Genomic DNA, 13,228 nt, shown 5'->3' with positions numbered 1-13,228 from the left:
ACCAATGGTATGATTTTGGGTGAGGTAACAACTTTGACCCTAATTTTTTACCCTTTTCTTGATAAAATGGAATAACAATAGTGCCTACCTCTAGGATTACTATAAACAATAAGCTTTTTTAAGTAGTAAGTTGAAAGAGTTAGCGTAATACCTGACACATAACAATTATTGAATAAAGATACAGTCAAATCATCATGAAAGGAAATAAAACATTGTGAATGAGCTGAGATTACAAAGAAAGAATCCATGCTTATCTAATCATTCAAAAACAGAGAGATAATATTGGGATTTATAAAAATGCAAATAAAATATACAGGAAGAAGGTTTTTAAAAAAGGTGTGTAGAGACCCAGCTTAAATCATTTACATATAGACCATTATTTTAACTTTTGATCCAATAAATGCCTTACTAAGTATTTTGACTACTTTGCCAAATCATATCGAGGGAAGGAGGAGAGTTTTATGTATTTCTTCATTTTTATAAGTTTATATTTTTAAGTTTAATGATTTAACTAGGATATGCTGGCCGTGGATGTATTAGCATTTAATTTGGTTCATAGTTTTGACAGGACCCAACACTGAAAGAACCATAAATTACAACTAAACTCAGAAATCTTATAGATGAAGTTGCATCATGGATAAAAAGAACTGGATCCTGATTCCAAGTGAATGTATGAATCTGTATGTTAGGTACAACAAATGATGTGCATTATCAATGACAGATACTTACATTTAATTTTTTAAAAAATATTTTTTCATGATATTCTAAAACTAGATAATGACACATGTGATCACATAATGTAATTCTGGATATACTATTTAACAAATAAAAATACATTTTACCACATTGTCAGTGGAGTCATGTGACACAAGTATATTTTTAAATAAAATGCATTCTTTTAATATAAATTATAATTAGGAATAAACAAAGCAAATTTCAATGTTCTACAATATTTAAACTAGGTTTGGAAACTAAAACTGCCATTTGAAATACTACAAACAGGATAACCAAAAATAAAATGCATACTCATTTATTTACATTGTTTTGAGAATGCTCTTTGAATGTATATAAGTTTACATTTTCCTTTTCAATGTGACCACTATTATGAGTCAAAGTATCATAAAAAGTCAAACTAATACTACAAAATAGAGCCCTACATATATATATATAAAATACCTTAATCTGTTTTAAGTGAAAGTTGACACAGCAAATTTGGTTAAGAGATCAGCTGCTAACTAAACGGTCAGCAGTTCAAATCCACCAGTGGCTCCTTGGAAATCCTATGGGGCAGTCCTCCTCTGTCCTAATAGGGTCACTATGAGTGGGAATCAACTTGTCGGCAAAAGGTTTTTTTCTTTTTTTAAGCAATTTTCATACAAATTGTTCCATGCCATTGGTTACAATTTTTACAATGTGTCAGCATTCTCATTATTTCCATTCTGTTCTGTTTCTAATGATCTAGCTTCCTTTCCCCTCTCTGCCTTCTCACATTTGCTTTTGGGTAAATCTTGACTGTTCGGTCTCATATAGTTAACTGTTTAAGAAGCACATTATTCATGGGTGATTTTGTTTATTTTATAATTCAATCCATTATTTGGCTGAAAGGTGACCAGCAGAAATAGCTACAATTCCAAGTTCAAAGGATATCTTAGGGCAATAGTCTTGGGGGTTCATCTAGTCCAGTAGGTCTGGCCTTTTTCAGGAATTTGAGTTTTGTTCTACATTTTTCTCACATTCTATCCAAGACCTTTAGTTGTGTCCCTGGTCAGAACTGTTGGTAGTGGCAGCTGGGCACCATCTAGTTCTTCTGATCTCAGGTTTGTATAAATATTGTGCCAGAGGCTATGGTTCGTGTGGGGTATAGTCCTGTGGAGAATCCTATTTATATTTAAAGTTAAACTTCAATTATTACTAATAAATATTGTGACGGTGGAGGAGGGGCTTTATCAGATAATTATGTTGTATTTCTAAAACAAAAATTATTACTTAAATTATTTATGAGTTACTAAAATGTTATGTTAAATATTGGAGAATTAAACCTGACAGGTATTTTACACTGTAATGTAATTCAGAAAACAAGGATTTTCAACCTTTTATCAGTTAAGTAACAATGCACTTAGTAAAAAAAAAAAAGGTAAATAATTTCAAATATAGGTATCTAGCAAGCATCAGAAGTTATGCATTTTGAATTGCCTTATATATCAGCTTCTATTATTATTGTTTTTGTGTACGGTTTCTGCCTCCGAAAAGCTAAATCATAACTAATAGGATCATGATTTAGAGAAGACCTCAATTTTTATTCATCACATTAATATGAAGTCAGAAAGTGTTCAACTCCAAATTCATGACAGATAAGAACTCTAAAGTAACAACCATGTTTAGTTTGTTTGAGCTGGTGAACAGATGCAAATGTAATCTGCATGACTATCAAACTCCAGGTCTGATAGATAGAAAGCTAATATTTATTTTTAAGTACTCTAAAATTTATTTCTAAAAAGCTGCATAAAAAGGATTCCATAAATGTATTGTGATTTTATTTTAACAATTATTCTACACTACAATAGAAGTACATGCTCAAACAAGACACCTCAGCAGTATTTTAAAGCAGTAACTACCTAGCCAATTTCTGTATGTTCTGTAGTTTTTCTAATCCATTCTCCCTGTGGTTGAGCAAAATCGAATTGCCTCTCACATTTGCAGACAGCTCTGTGAAGGTGATAATAGAGCTGCTCCCTGCTGTCATGAGGCAGGAAATAGGAAAATGGCATATGGGGCTAGAAAGAAAGAAATAAAAAAAAAAAAAAGAATGAACGAACAAAAAAAAAAAAAGAACTAAACAAGAACAAAAGAGATTTCAACAAAGAACAACTACAACCCAATATGCTTTGCAAGTTAATCTCTTTTTAGAATCATTTAGCATATTTAATCATTCATCTGCATTCTCACTCGAGAACTGCAAATGGTTGATAACAAGTCTTTGGGGTAAGTTTTTATTGTCTAAAATATCTGGAACATACAACACCAGAGTATGTCCTGCACAATGTCCAGAAAACAGAGCCCTTTAACTAGATTGTTTAAATGTTGTACCAATCCCAAATTCACCATCTGAAAATAAAGGAAGGTAAAGCATCATTTATTAGAATATTAATAAAATGTGTATAGCATGCTTTTAGTATGGCTTAATATTCCTTACTCTACAAAATTAAAAAATTTTAAATATAAGCATTCATGATTACTAGACAATAACTATTAAAATAGAAACAAATCTCTAAATAATTAAACTGCTAATAATGCCAAGGCACATTTACAGACTTGTTCAGTTTTTCATTTGTTTAAAGTAAACAGGCAGTGGTTTTCTGTGTAATTAAGAGTCCTGCTTTAAGCAACATAGATATTTATTTAACTTGTCTGTAAACCTTACATGGCAGTAGATACTCTACCTTTCCTTTTACACTCTGGATAGGATCCACAACCACTGCCACGGCTCTCTCCGACAAGGCTTCAAAGCTCTGCTGAGTGTTGATATCCACACCAGAAAGCCAACAACCAAAGCCAGGGTGACTGTGATACCAACCAACAACCATCTCAGGCCTGAAACAAAGAGGGCATTCAGATGCTCAGAACAGGACAAGTAATACATTTATGATATGAAAACAAACAACACACTAACAGGGTATAAATTAAGAAGAGATGAAAAACACACAGGTGTGAAAACCCACCATTAGAAACATTGAAATCATACACCATATTATCCATAAAACATGGAAATGAGTAAGTGTGACAAAGGAGTGCTATCATTAAGAGATGCACATTAGCAGTGGTAGATAAGGCTTTCAGTTTTTCACCTTGTTACCACACTTTCTCAGAGCCAGTTTTTACCCTTCCAGCATTCAAGTAAATATCTACTCTTTAACTCCTTAGCTCTGGGAGTTGTATTTTCCAGGCACAGAGTACATTTATAACAATGGACACCAGGATCCACTGTTGTGAAAGGATTAAATATCAATTAAACCAGCAGTAGAACTAGGAACTCAGTCAAAAACCAATTTGCACTGTTCTGCTCAGCTGCTGAGCCTTTTGCTAACATTAATTTTGAAGTTTTTTCCACAGTAGAAGAATTTGAGCAAGAGAATGACAACTATCAAGAGATTCAGTCTGGGGAAAAAAAACTTGAAGAATATTTGGATTCTACTTTCCCTGTCTTTAAAACTCATATACCTACAGACATAATTAAGTATCCAGAATTTCATTCAGTTGCAACTCTCAAATACAAGCTCTTCAATTATATGTGACTAGACAGTAACTCCATATACTTAACAGAGGGAAGCTACAGTCCAAGCTTACTATGAGACAGTAGAAAATTTTAATAAGAGGCAGTTCTCTGGCAAATTTCTTTGATACTCCAGAGGGAAGAGATACTAGATAGGCAGTACACAGCATTGATATTGATAGATACTTTTACATCAACTACGTGGCTTTTGTTCTGGGAATGACCTTAAAAACATTTATAATTTTGAGATATGTTTAAATTATTTCCCATTCTTTCTTTATACGATCATTTAAAATACTTACCTTCCTGTTTGCTTCAACATATCCAACATTTTGGCTTGAAACACTGGATCAACTGCCTCCACACTAACACCCTGATTTAGAAAGAAAGAAAAATTGTTAGCTTTTATAACTTTGGGGGAAAAAAAGGCTACTTTATATTAAATGAACAAAAAGCTCCTTTGTATATTATTTTGTGTACCTAAATCTTTGTATAGGTTTTGATAACCATATTTGATACCCAATCATGTCATTCAATTATAAACCATATACCAATAAAGCCTCTAAAATTGCCATTAGTGATTTAAGACAACTTTCAGGATCCTTCAAAAGTTTGTGGCCATTGTCACAAATATATAATCAGAAATACCAAATAACTGTACCAACCATAACTTTTGTAAGACCATCTAGGCAAACATACTTCCTAATGCTATCCTCTGATAAGTACTATGTCTCTTCCAATTTTAAAAGTTCTGTAACTACTCAACTATTGTAATAAAGCACCCCCAATTCTTTTTTTCAAAAATGTAAACACTTTGAAGAAAGTAAAGAAATTATTAGTTTCCTAAGGTGGTGGTTTTTTTAATTGTTGTTTGTTTTTTCAATGAGTGGGTTGAGAGGGGAGGAAGTTTAGTGCTTTACTTAGGACTGCCTCGAGCCCTGGTGGTGCAGTGGTTAAGAGCTCAGCTGCTAACCAAAAGGTCAGCAATTTAAATCCACTAGCTGCTCCTTGGAAACACTATGGGGCAGTTCTACTCTGTTTCACAAGGTTGCTATGAGTCGGAATCAACTCGACCACAACAGGTTTGGTTTTTTTTGGTTAGGACTACCTGGCAGATAAGGTAGTTCGAGGAAAATATATTTTGAACATTGCCTCAAACTTAAAAGAAATCACAAAAAACTCTCCACTAGACAATCAGCAACCAAGTCCTTTAAATGTTGTATTATTTTGCTAGCTTGTCCAAAATAAGATTTTAGAACACAGAAGAATAAAAAAGGTTCACATCATCTCTCTGGTGATACATTACCAGAGAGACTTTCTTCTAACATCAGGATCTAAGTCTAATCTCCTTAAACAAACCAGTAAACATAACTACTTCCTTCCCACTAAAACAAACAGTATTTGAATTCTAACTGTGAATGCATCCTCCAGAATAGGGGTATGTCTGCAATCTGTAGCCTAGGGGCCCTGGGCTAAGAATAGTTTTTCATATTTTTTAAGGGTTATTAAAAAACAAAAACAAATAAGAAGGAAAAGCAACAGAGCCATATGAGACCCTTTACATAAAGTTTGCTGGCTCCTGAGTCAAAAGAAAACCTTTCTAATTCGACCAACAGAGTAAATATGAGGATCAAAAATCTTCTATTGTATTTTGTCAAATAAGCATTTACAAAGAAATGATACAAAGGCCCAAGAACCATTTATTTTAATGGATATCTACATAAGGGCCACATTTAACAGAAAAAGTAGCTTATCTTCTTACGTGATTTTTTATATTCTGACATGAAAAGGTAGTTGTTGTTTACTGCTGTTGAGTCCGTACCTACTCATGGTGACCCCACACACAATAGAATGAAATGCTGCCCAGTCAGTTTGTGGATAGGACCAGGGTTTTTATTAGCTGACTTTTGGAAGCAGATCGCCAGGCCTTACTTCCAAGTCTATTTTTAGTCTGGAAGCTCCGCTGTAACCTGTTCAGCATCACAGCAACATGCAAGTCTCTATTGACAAACGGGTGGTGGCTGCACTAGAGGTACATTAGCCAAAAAATTAAACTCAGGTCTAGAGGTCTCCTGCACGGAAGGTAAGAATTGTACCACTGAACCACCGCTGCCCCCTGAAAAGGTAGATACAAGTCATAATAGTCTAAGACTTAAATCTAAATCTTTAGTTAGTATGTAGAGTCTTTCTCTATGTCCAAATGCACAAATATGATGGATTTCCAAGCAGACAAAATCAGTGGATCCAAATTAGTTTACCTCAACAAACTGGTCTATTTAAAGATTTTTTTAATTTGTGCATTTTCTTCTACATTTTGCATTATTTACAAATATATTGCATTCTCTAGTAACTACCCTATTTAAAATGCTATATATGTGTGTGTATATATATGTTGTATTGTTTAAAAATATAATTGCTTTTCACTGGTATCTATCTTATCAAAGTATACTTATAGTAAGGAATCTCAAATAGAGTAAACAAGCTTTATGGCAATTCTTTAATCCAGGTATTTTATAAGGCTTGATACAAGAAATGTTGCATATTAGAGTAAAACCACCCATCAGAAAAACATATATAGTATACTTTTCTTGGCAAGTAAATGGGAAGGTTATGTGTATTATTACTTATTGTTTGGAAGGTAGGTAGAATGGTTCTTTTTGGCTATTTTCTTTAAATCTAAATGTATACCTATGTACACAAGTCCAATGCATTAAACAAAAAAAAAAAAAACCCTTCGAAAAAGAACAATACAGTCTAAACAGGTAGAGTAGATGACTTTCAAAATCTGAATGGAAACTGCTTCTTCTAGAAACAAATTTTCACGCCTGGACAAAAAGAACTAAGACTCTCTATGGTTTATTTGTTTATTTTACAACTTAATATTTTAAATAGGAAAAGCTTAAAAGTCATTCATCACATGTAGAACATTAAAAAAAACTGTCATTTCAAAAGAATGGAAACAAACCATGAGCACTAGCTAATATATGTGTATTAAAAATGTAAATTTTAAGAAAGTCTCTGAAATATTTTGAACCAAGTGTTCAGACTAAAACTAATACTCTGATGTTTTACATGTAATGCTAGTAAAAGGTGATGGTATGAATAAAGGGATTTAGTGTTAGCATCATTCATTCTGCGGACCTATAGGGAACTCACGGTGCATTTAAAAGGTGATTTTACTAAATATAGTTTAGAAATTTCTATCACTAATATTTTTTTACTGAAAATAGTCCAGTAAAATTATTTTTTCATATTAAAAGGGTAATATAATTGGGAAAACATAATATGATGAAAAGTTATTTTGCATAGAGAAAGAAAAAAGAGAAACACATTTACTTGAAGAAAGCAACCCTAAAAGTACTCACTGTTCCTGACTGTGGCATAGCAAACACATCAATCACTCTGACGGTATAATCATCAACAAATTCTCCAAGCATCAGACCCATAACTTCCATTGGAACTCCAGCACGACCATGTTTTAACATCTGTGAAGAGGTAAATACGTGGCACAAAGCTCATTTCTTTGAGATCTCTGGTACTCTTTAAAATGACCTAATTTTGTTTCAATGGAAGTAAAGCACTCTATTCTACAGATGCACCTAAAAAAATAGCTTATGTCTGAGAAGATCAAGGTGACAAATATTCCAAAATTAAAGATACAGGGAAAGCAAAAGAGCTCTTAAAAGCAAGTAATCCAATCAATACTTACTTTTAACAGTGCCAGGGAAGAGATGTAGACTTGTTCTGCTGTGTCCACTGCAGGAGCATCTGTAGGTGGCCCCTAGAAACAAGTATATCAATCATTATAAACACAAAGTTTATGAGTTTAAAATTAGAGTTACATGTCACATAAGTTTATTTTAAAAGAGTTTTAGAAAAACATGTCAAGTATCCTTTTATTCAGTTATGACACAACTAATTAAAGCAAGTTTGCAAATATCAAATCAGTAGAAAATAAATAAAAGTTGATATTAGGCAAGTTTCCAATGTAGACAGAGCTTAAGTCTTTCAGCAATGTTAACCTACCTCAGCTACAAAGTAATTCTAACGTACCAATTAGCCACATTTCTTACCATACTGTAAATGTAAAATGTAGCTGGACTAACATGATTAACTAAAGTGATCAACACAAACAGTAATTTCGCTGAGCCTCTTGATTTTCAGCTAAATTAACATGTTGATTAGGGTTACTGGATCACTTTGCAGGTACACAGGTATAATGGGGTGGAAGGAGAGCAGGGAGAAGACTTCTAATCCCTAGGGGAAAGAGCTGTGAACAACATACTCTGTGCTTCGCTTCACGAAGGTGTTCCTCTCACCCCTACAACAACAACAAATTTAACACAATTGCCCCAAGTATGAACAAACTGGCTGAGAAAGGTATAGCTAATATGAAAATACATCCAAAATCCCAACCACTACCTTTAAAACAAATACCACTATTATTACAGATGAAGGAAGACACTGTGTTTTCCACTAAGAACAACTGTATCATCTTTATTGAAAGCAAACATCTTTTGACTATAATATTCTGCTGCACAAAGAAACTCACATATTAGTCCTTACCCACAAGATGCCTACAGTCTTATAAACGTGATTCTGCAGCCACTCATACACATTAAAAAAATCTTATTTTTTAATACCAGGAAATCTGAGAAATTAAAATGTGATGTGACTTATAATTGCAAGGTCCTGTTTTGCTTAAAGTTCTCCTTCTCTGACACTAACTCTATTACAAATTACATAACAAACATGTTAGCTATCCAAATTATAAGTCAATATTTTATCTTGTGTTTATGGGTTTACTTACTAAAATTAGACAACTGCTTTGCTCATTACATTTCACACTTACAGGTCTATGTATACTTTGTGCTGCTTCTTGTCTATTTATATGTTAAAGTCTCTGATCTTTTTTGGGGGTTTTGTTTAAAAGCTCATAATATTTACTGGAAGCGTTTATGTATAAAAGGTTCTAGAATAAGTTTTCTCTAAATACAAGAATCACATGCAAAAATTACCTCTGTTTTTATCTCCTTATGTGCAAAATGGTAAGAAAAATCATATCCCCTAAATTTTATTTTTAATAATAAATGCCAGGAAATATAGTTAAAAGCCAACTAAATTTTTCATCTATTATCACCTAATACAGCTTTATCATTTACCTTTCAAATAGATATGAATTTATTTTAGAATGAAAATTCTAAGGTAAGTTAAAATATTATCATGCTAAAACATTTCTTAAAATCATAAAAAACATAAAAGTATATGATAATTTTATTAATCTAATTTTTTTTGAAGTGAGAACAGTAATCCAAACTCCCCGAGGAACCAAATTACTGGGCTGAGGGCTATGGGGACCATGGTCTTGGGAAACATCTAGCTCAACTGGCATAACATAGTTTCTAAAGAAAATGTTCTACATCCTACTTTGGCAAGCAGCATCTGGGGGTCTTAAAAGCTTGTGAACGGTCATCTAAGATACTCCACTGGTCTCATCTGGTCTGGAGCAAGGGAGAATGAAGAAAACAAGATACAAGGGACAGATTAGTCCAAAGGACTAATGGACCACAACTACCACAGCCTCCACCAGGCTGAGTGCAGCACAACTAGGTGGTTCCCAGCTACCACCACCGACTGCTCTGACAGGGATCACGATAGACAGTCTTGGACAGAGCTGGAGAAAAATATAGAACAAAATTCTAACTACCCCCCCCCCCCAAAAAAAGACCAGACTTACTGATCTGACCGAGACTGGAGAAACCCTGAGAGTATGGCCCCTGGACACCCCTACAGTTCAGTAATGAAGTTGCTCCTGAGGTCTACCCTTCAGTCAAAAATTAGACAGGCCCATAAAACAACATGAGACTAAATGGGCACACCAGCCCAGGGGCAAGGACAAGGGGACAGGAAAACTGGTAATAGGGAACCTGAGGTCGAGAAGGGGAGACTGTTGACATGTCATGGGGTTGGCAACCAAGGTCAGAAAACAATATGTGTATCATTGTTTAATGAGAAACTAGTCTGCTCTGTAAAGCTTCATCTAAAGTACAATTAAAAAAAAAAAACAACTAATCACTGCGGAGTTATAGGAGCAGCACAGACACAAACAAACAAACACAAACAGGAAGACAGACGCCACATGAGGAGGATCACCAAGGAACCAAGGAACAGAGGCTGAAAGAAACAAGGATCTTCCCCCAGAGCTGACACAGAGAGCCTTCTCCTAGAGCTGGTGCCCTGACTTCAAACTTCTAGCTTCCTTAACTATGAGAAAATAAATTTCTGTTCTTTAATGTCAAAAAAATAAAATAAATAAAGGGAGGGCAGTAGTAAGCTAGTTGTGCCGAGAGGTTTCAGGGAAATAATCCTTTAGGGTCAGGATAATGAACACTGTGCTACTTACAAACATTACTGTCTAGATTCAGAGCAAATTTAAAAAAAACGCATATGGAGAAAGAAGTTAAATTGGTATCTGTTGTTGTTGCTGCCAGTTGCCGTCAATTCCGACTCATGGTGACCCAGTGTGTTACAAAGTAGAACTGCTCCATAGGGTTTTGCTGGCTGTAATCTTAGCATTAGCAGATCACCAGGCCTTTTCTTCCACAGCACCACTAGGTGAGTTTGAACTGCTAACCTTTATGTTAGCAGTGGAGTGCAAACCATTTGCATCACCTACGGACCTTTGTAGTTATTACTACAGCCTTTCTAAACTTTCCAGTAAATACTCATGGAGAAAAAAAAAAAAGGGAGGGGGTGGATAAAACATTGCAGCATTATCAAAATGTGTTACTGGCAAAATCAACAAATTATTTCTACCTTCAGTGAAGGAATAAACACTCTGTTTTGTTCATTACATACAATTGGTACCTAGCAAAGGTCTGGCACATAGTGAGAACTCAATAAATATTGGTTGAAAGAATAAGTGGATAAATTAAGGTACTGCAAGCCAATAGAACAGAAATAAAAATACCCACCAGTTACCCTGGTGGTGGTGCAATGGTTAAAGCACTCGGCTGCTAATTGAACCTACCAGCAGCTGGTGGGGGTGGGGAGAACCTGGCGATCTGCTCCCATAAAAATTTCACCCTAGGAAATCGTATGGGGCAGTTTTTACTCTGTCCTATAGGGTCGTTATGAGCTCGATGGCACACAACACTACCACCAGTAAAAGAGAAAGCAAGCAGCAAGCAAGCAAGTACAAAGGTCCTTAGTTCCTCTCTCACTGTCTATCTTCTGGTTCAGAAACACACTAACATAAAGCCATATAATGAAGAGAAAACCATCCAGTTTCATGGGTGCTGTTTTTTGAGGCAGAAAGCAGTCAGTGCTATTTCTTCTTCCCCCTGTCACCCCAACTGTTACTCTTTCTTGATCTAGTCACAGACTAAATTTTCCAAAAAACCACCTGGCAAGAAGAAGAGAAGGGTTTGTTGCAGTGAATTGCATTGTCAAAAAAAAAAAAAGAATAACCACATGTAAAACACTATGGGGCAGATTTTAAGAACCTCTGATAGCAGTTAATATCCGAGACTATCATTTTTCTACATACTCATATGTTCAGAATAGTACACAATCAGGCAATGTAAGAGAAGAAAACTCCACTAAGAACCCTGGAAACTGAGCTAGGGGAGGTATATAAGAACCTGTAGAGCTACAGACCAAAGATGACCTGATTAGCCCCTAAGTTGAGACAAAAATATGGCGCTGTGGACAATCTACGTAGATGGTCTTTTGGTAGGAATCATAAACAAAATTTAAGAAAACTATCTGGCATCAACAGACTACAAGATTTCTCATCTTTGGAATAGAAAGTGAGAAGACAGATCAAAATGAAAAGATGAAAAATACTTAGTAATCGAAATTGCACTGGAGGAAGCAAGAGTAAACATAACATTATGACAAGTTTAATTCAACGATGTGGAATACAAACTTTAGAAGATGTCCCAGAATGCAGTCAAGAGATGAAAACTATTAGAAATATAATGATACCGGAGGGCAGAGAAAAGAGTTCTAAGCTAAGAAATGCAGCTGTTCCTGAGGAGAAAATAAGAAATGGAAGGAATCAATAAGCAAAGATAAAGCTGAAGAAAACTTTCTTGGATAGGAAAAAAACCCTCAACTTTAGGCTCATCAAATGCCAGGCAATTATCAATGAAAAAAGGGCTATACCTTGAAAAATCTTAGCTAAATCTTTATTACATGAATAAAACAAAAATTCTATAACCACACAAGCAAGAAAACCAAATAATTGCAGGAAAAAAATATAACTCAGGTTGACTTTGGATTTCTTTGCACCATTAAATGGCAGAAAACAGTGAAGCAAAGCTTTAGAGTTTTAAGACGGAAACCATGTGAGTCAAAAATTTTATACCCAGTCAATTAAAAAGGTCTGAAGACCCAGAAATAAAATACTAAATATATGAGGGATCAGAAAATATGCTCCCATGTATCTTCCTTTAAATAACTTCCTGGATAATTGATCCAGTTGAGCCTCCCCAAACCAAAATTAGGAGCTTGAAAAATGGCAAAGCTATTACGTAAAAAGATTTGTTAAGAACACTAAAAGCAGTTAAAAGTATGACGCAGCTCTAAATAATATGAATAACTGAGATTCAAAACCACAGATATTATCCTATATAAGCAGTATAGAGAAATTAAGTATACAAAAAGTCTGTATCTTATATAAGGGAGGGGAAAAAAAAGATCTAGTTCAGTCTTGACTATTATGGAAATAAAGATTAAATAGTTTTTTGAACTTTAATGTAACCACTATAAAAATTAAAACTTAATGTACATCTTACCAAATCACTAGAGAAGAAAAAAGCTAACACAACACTGACAATTAAACAATGAAAGGAGCAAAACAAAAATACCAAGCAATAAGATAAGAACAAATATACTGGTTATGAGAAAATATAAATGGATTAAAGTTCCTTATTAAAAGATAAAAGCCTCCCA

General features: G+C 34.4%; 1 protein-coding gene across 1 annotated transcript in view; it reads right to left on the bottom strand.

Moving 5' to 3' along the window:
• PSMD14 (proteasome 26S subunit, non-ATPase 14) overlaps nt 1–13,228 on the bottom strand; it is a 119,341-nt gene that overhangs the window by 44,443 nt on the left and 61,670 nt on the right. The window contains exons 4-7 of the mRNA XM_023730459.1: nt 7,980–8,051; nt 7,636–7,755; nt 4,573–4,643; nt 3,441–3,591 (exon numbers count right to left, since the gene is read on the bottom strand). Coding sequence (XP_023586227.1) covers nt 3,441–3,591; nt 4,573–4,643; nt 7,636–7,755; nt 7,980–8,051 — 414 coding nt within the window. The remainder of the gene's footprint in view (nt 1–3,440; nt 3,592–4,572; nt 4,644–7,635; nt 7,756–7,979; nt 8,052–13,228) is intronic.

This window comes from Trichechus manatus, unplaced genomic scaffold (assembly GCF_000243295.1).
Source record: "Trichechus manatus latirostris isolate Lorelei unplaced genomic scaffold, TriManLat1.0 scaffold00036, whole genome shotgun sequence".
Lineage (NCBI taxonomy): Eukaryota > Metazoa > Chordata > Mammalia > Sirenia > Trichechidae > Trichechus > Trichechus manatus.
Note: the sequence above shows the minus strand (reverse complement) of the source record. Positions and strands in the feature narration are given on the sequence as shown.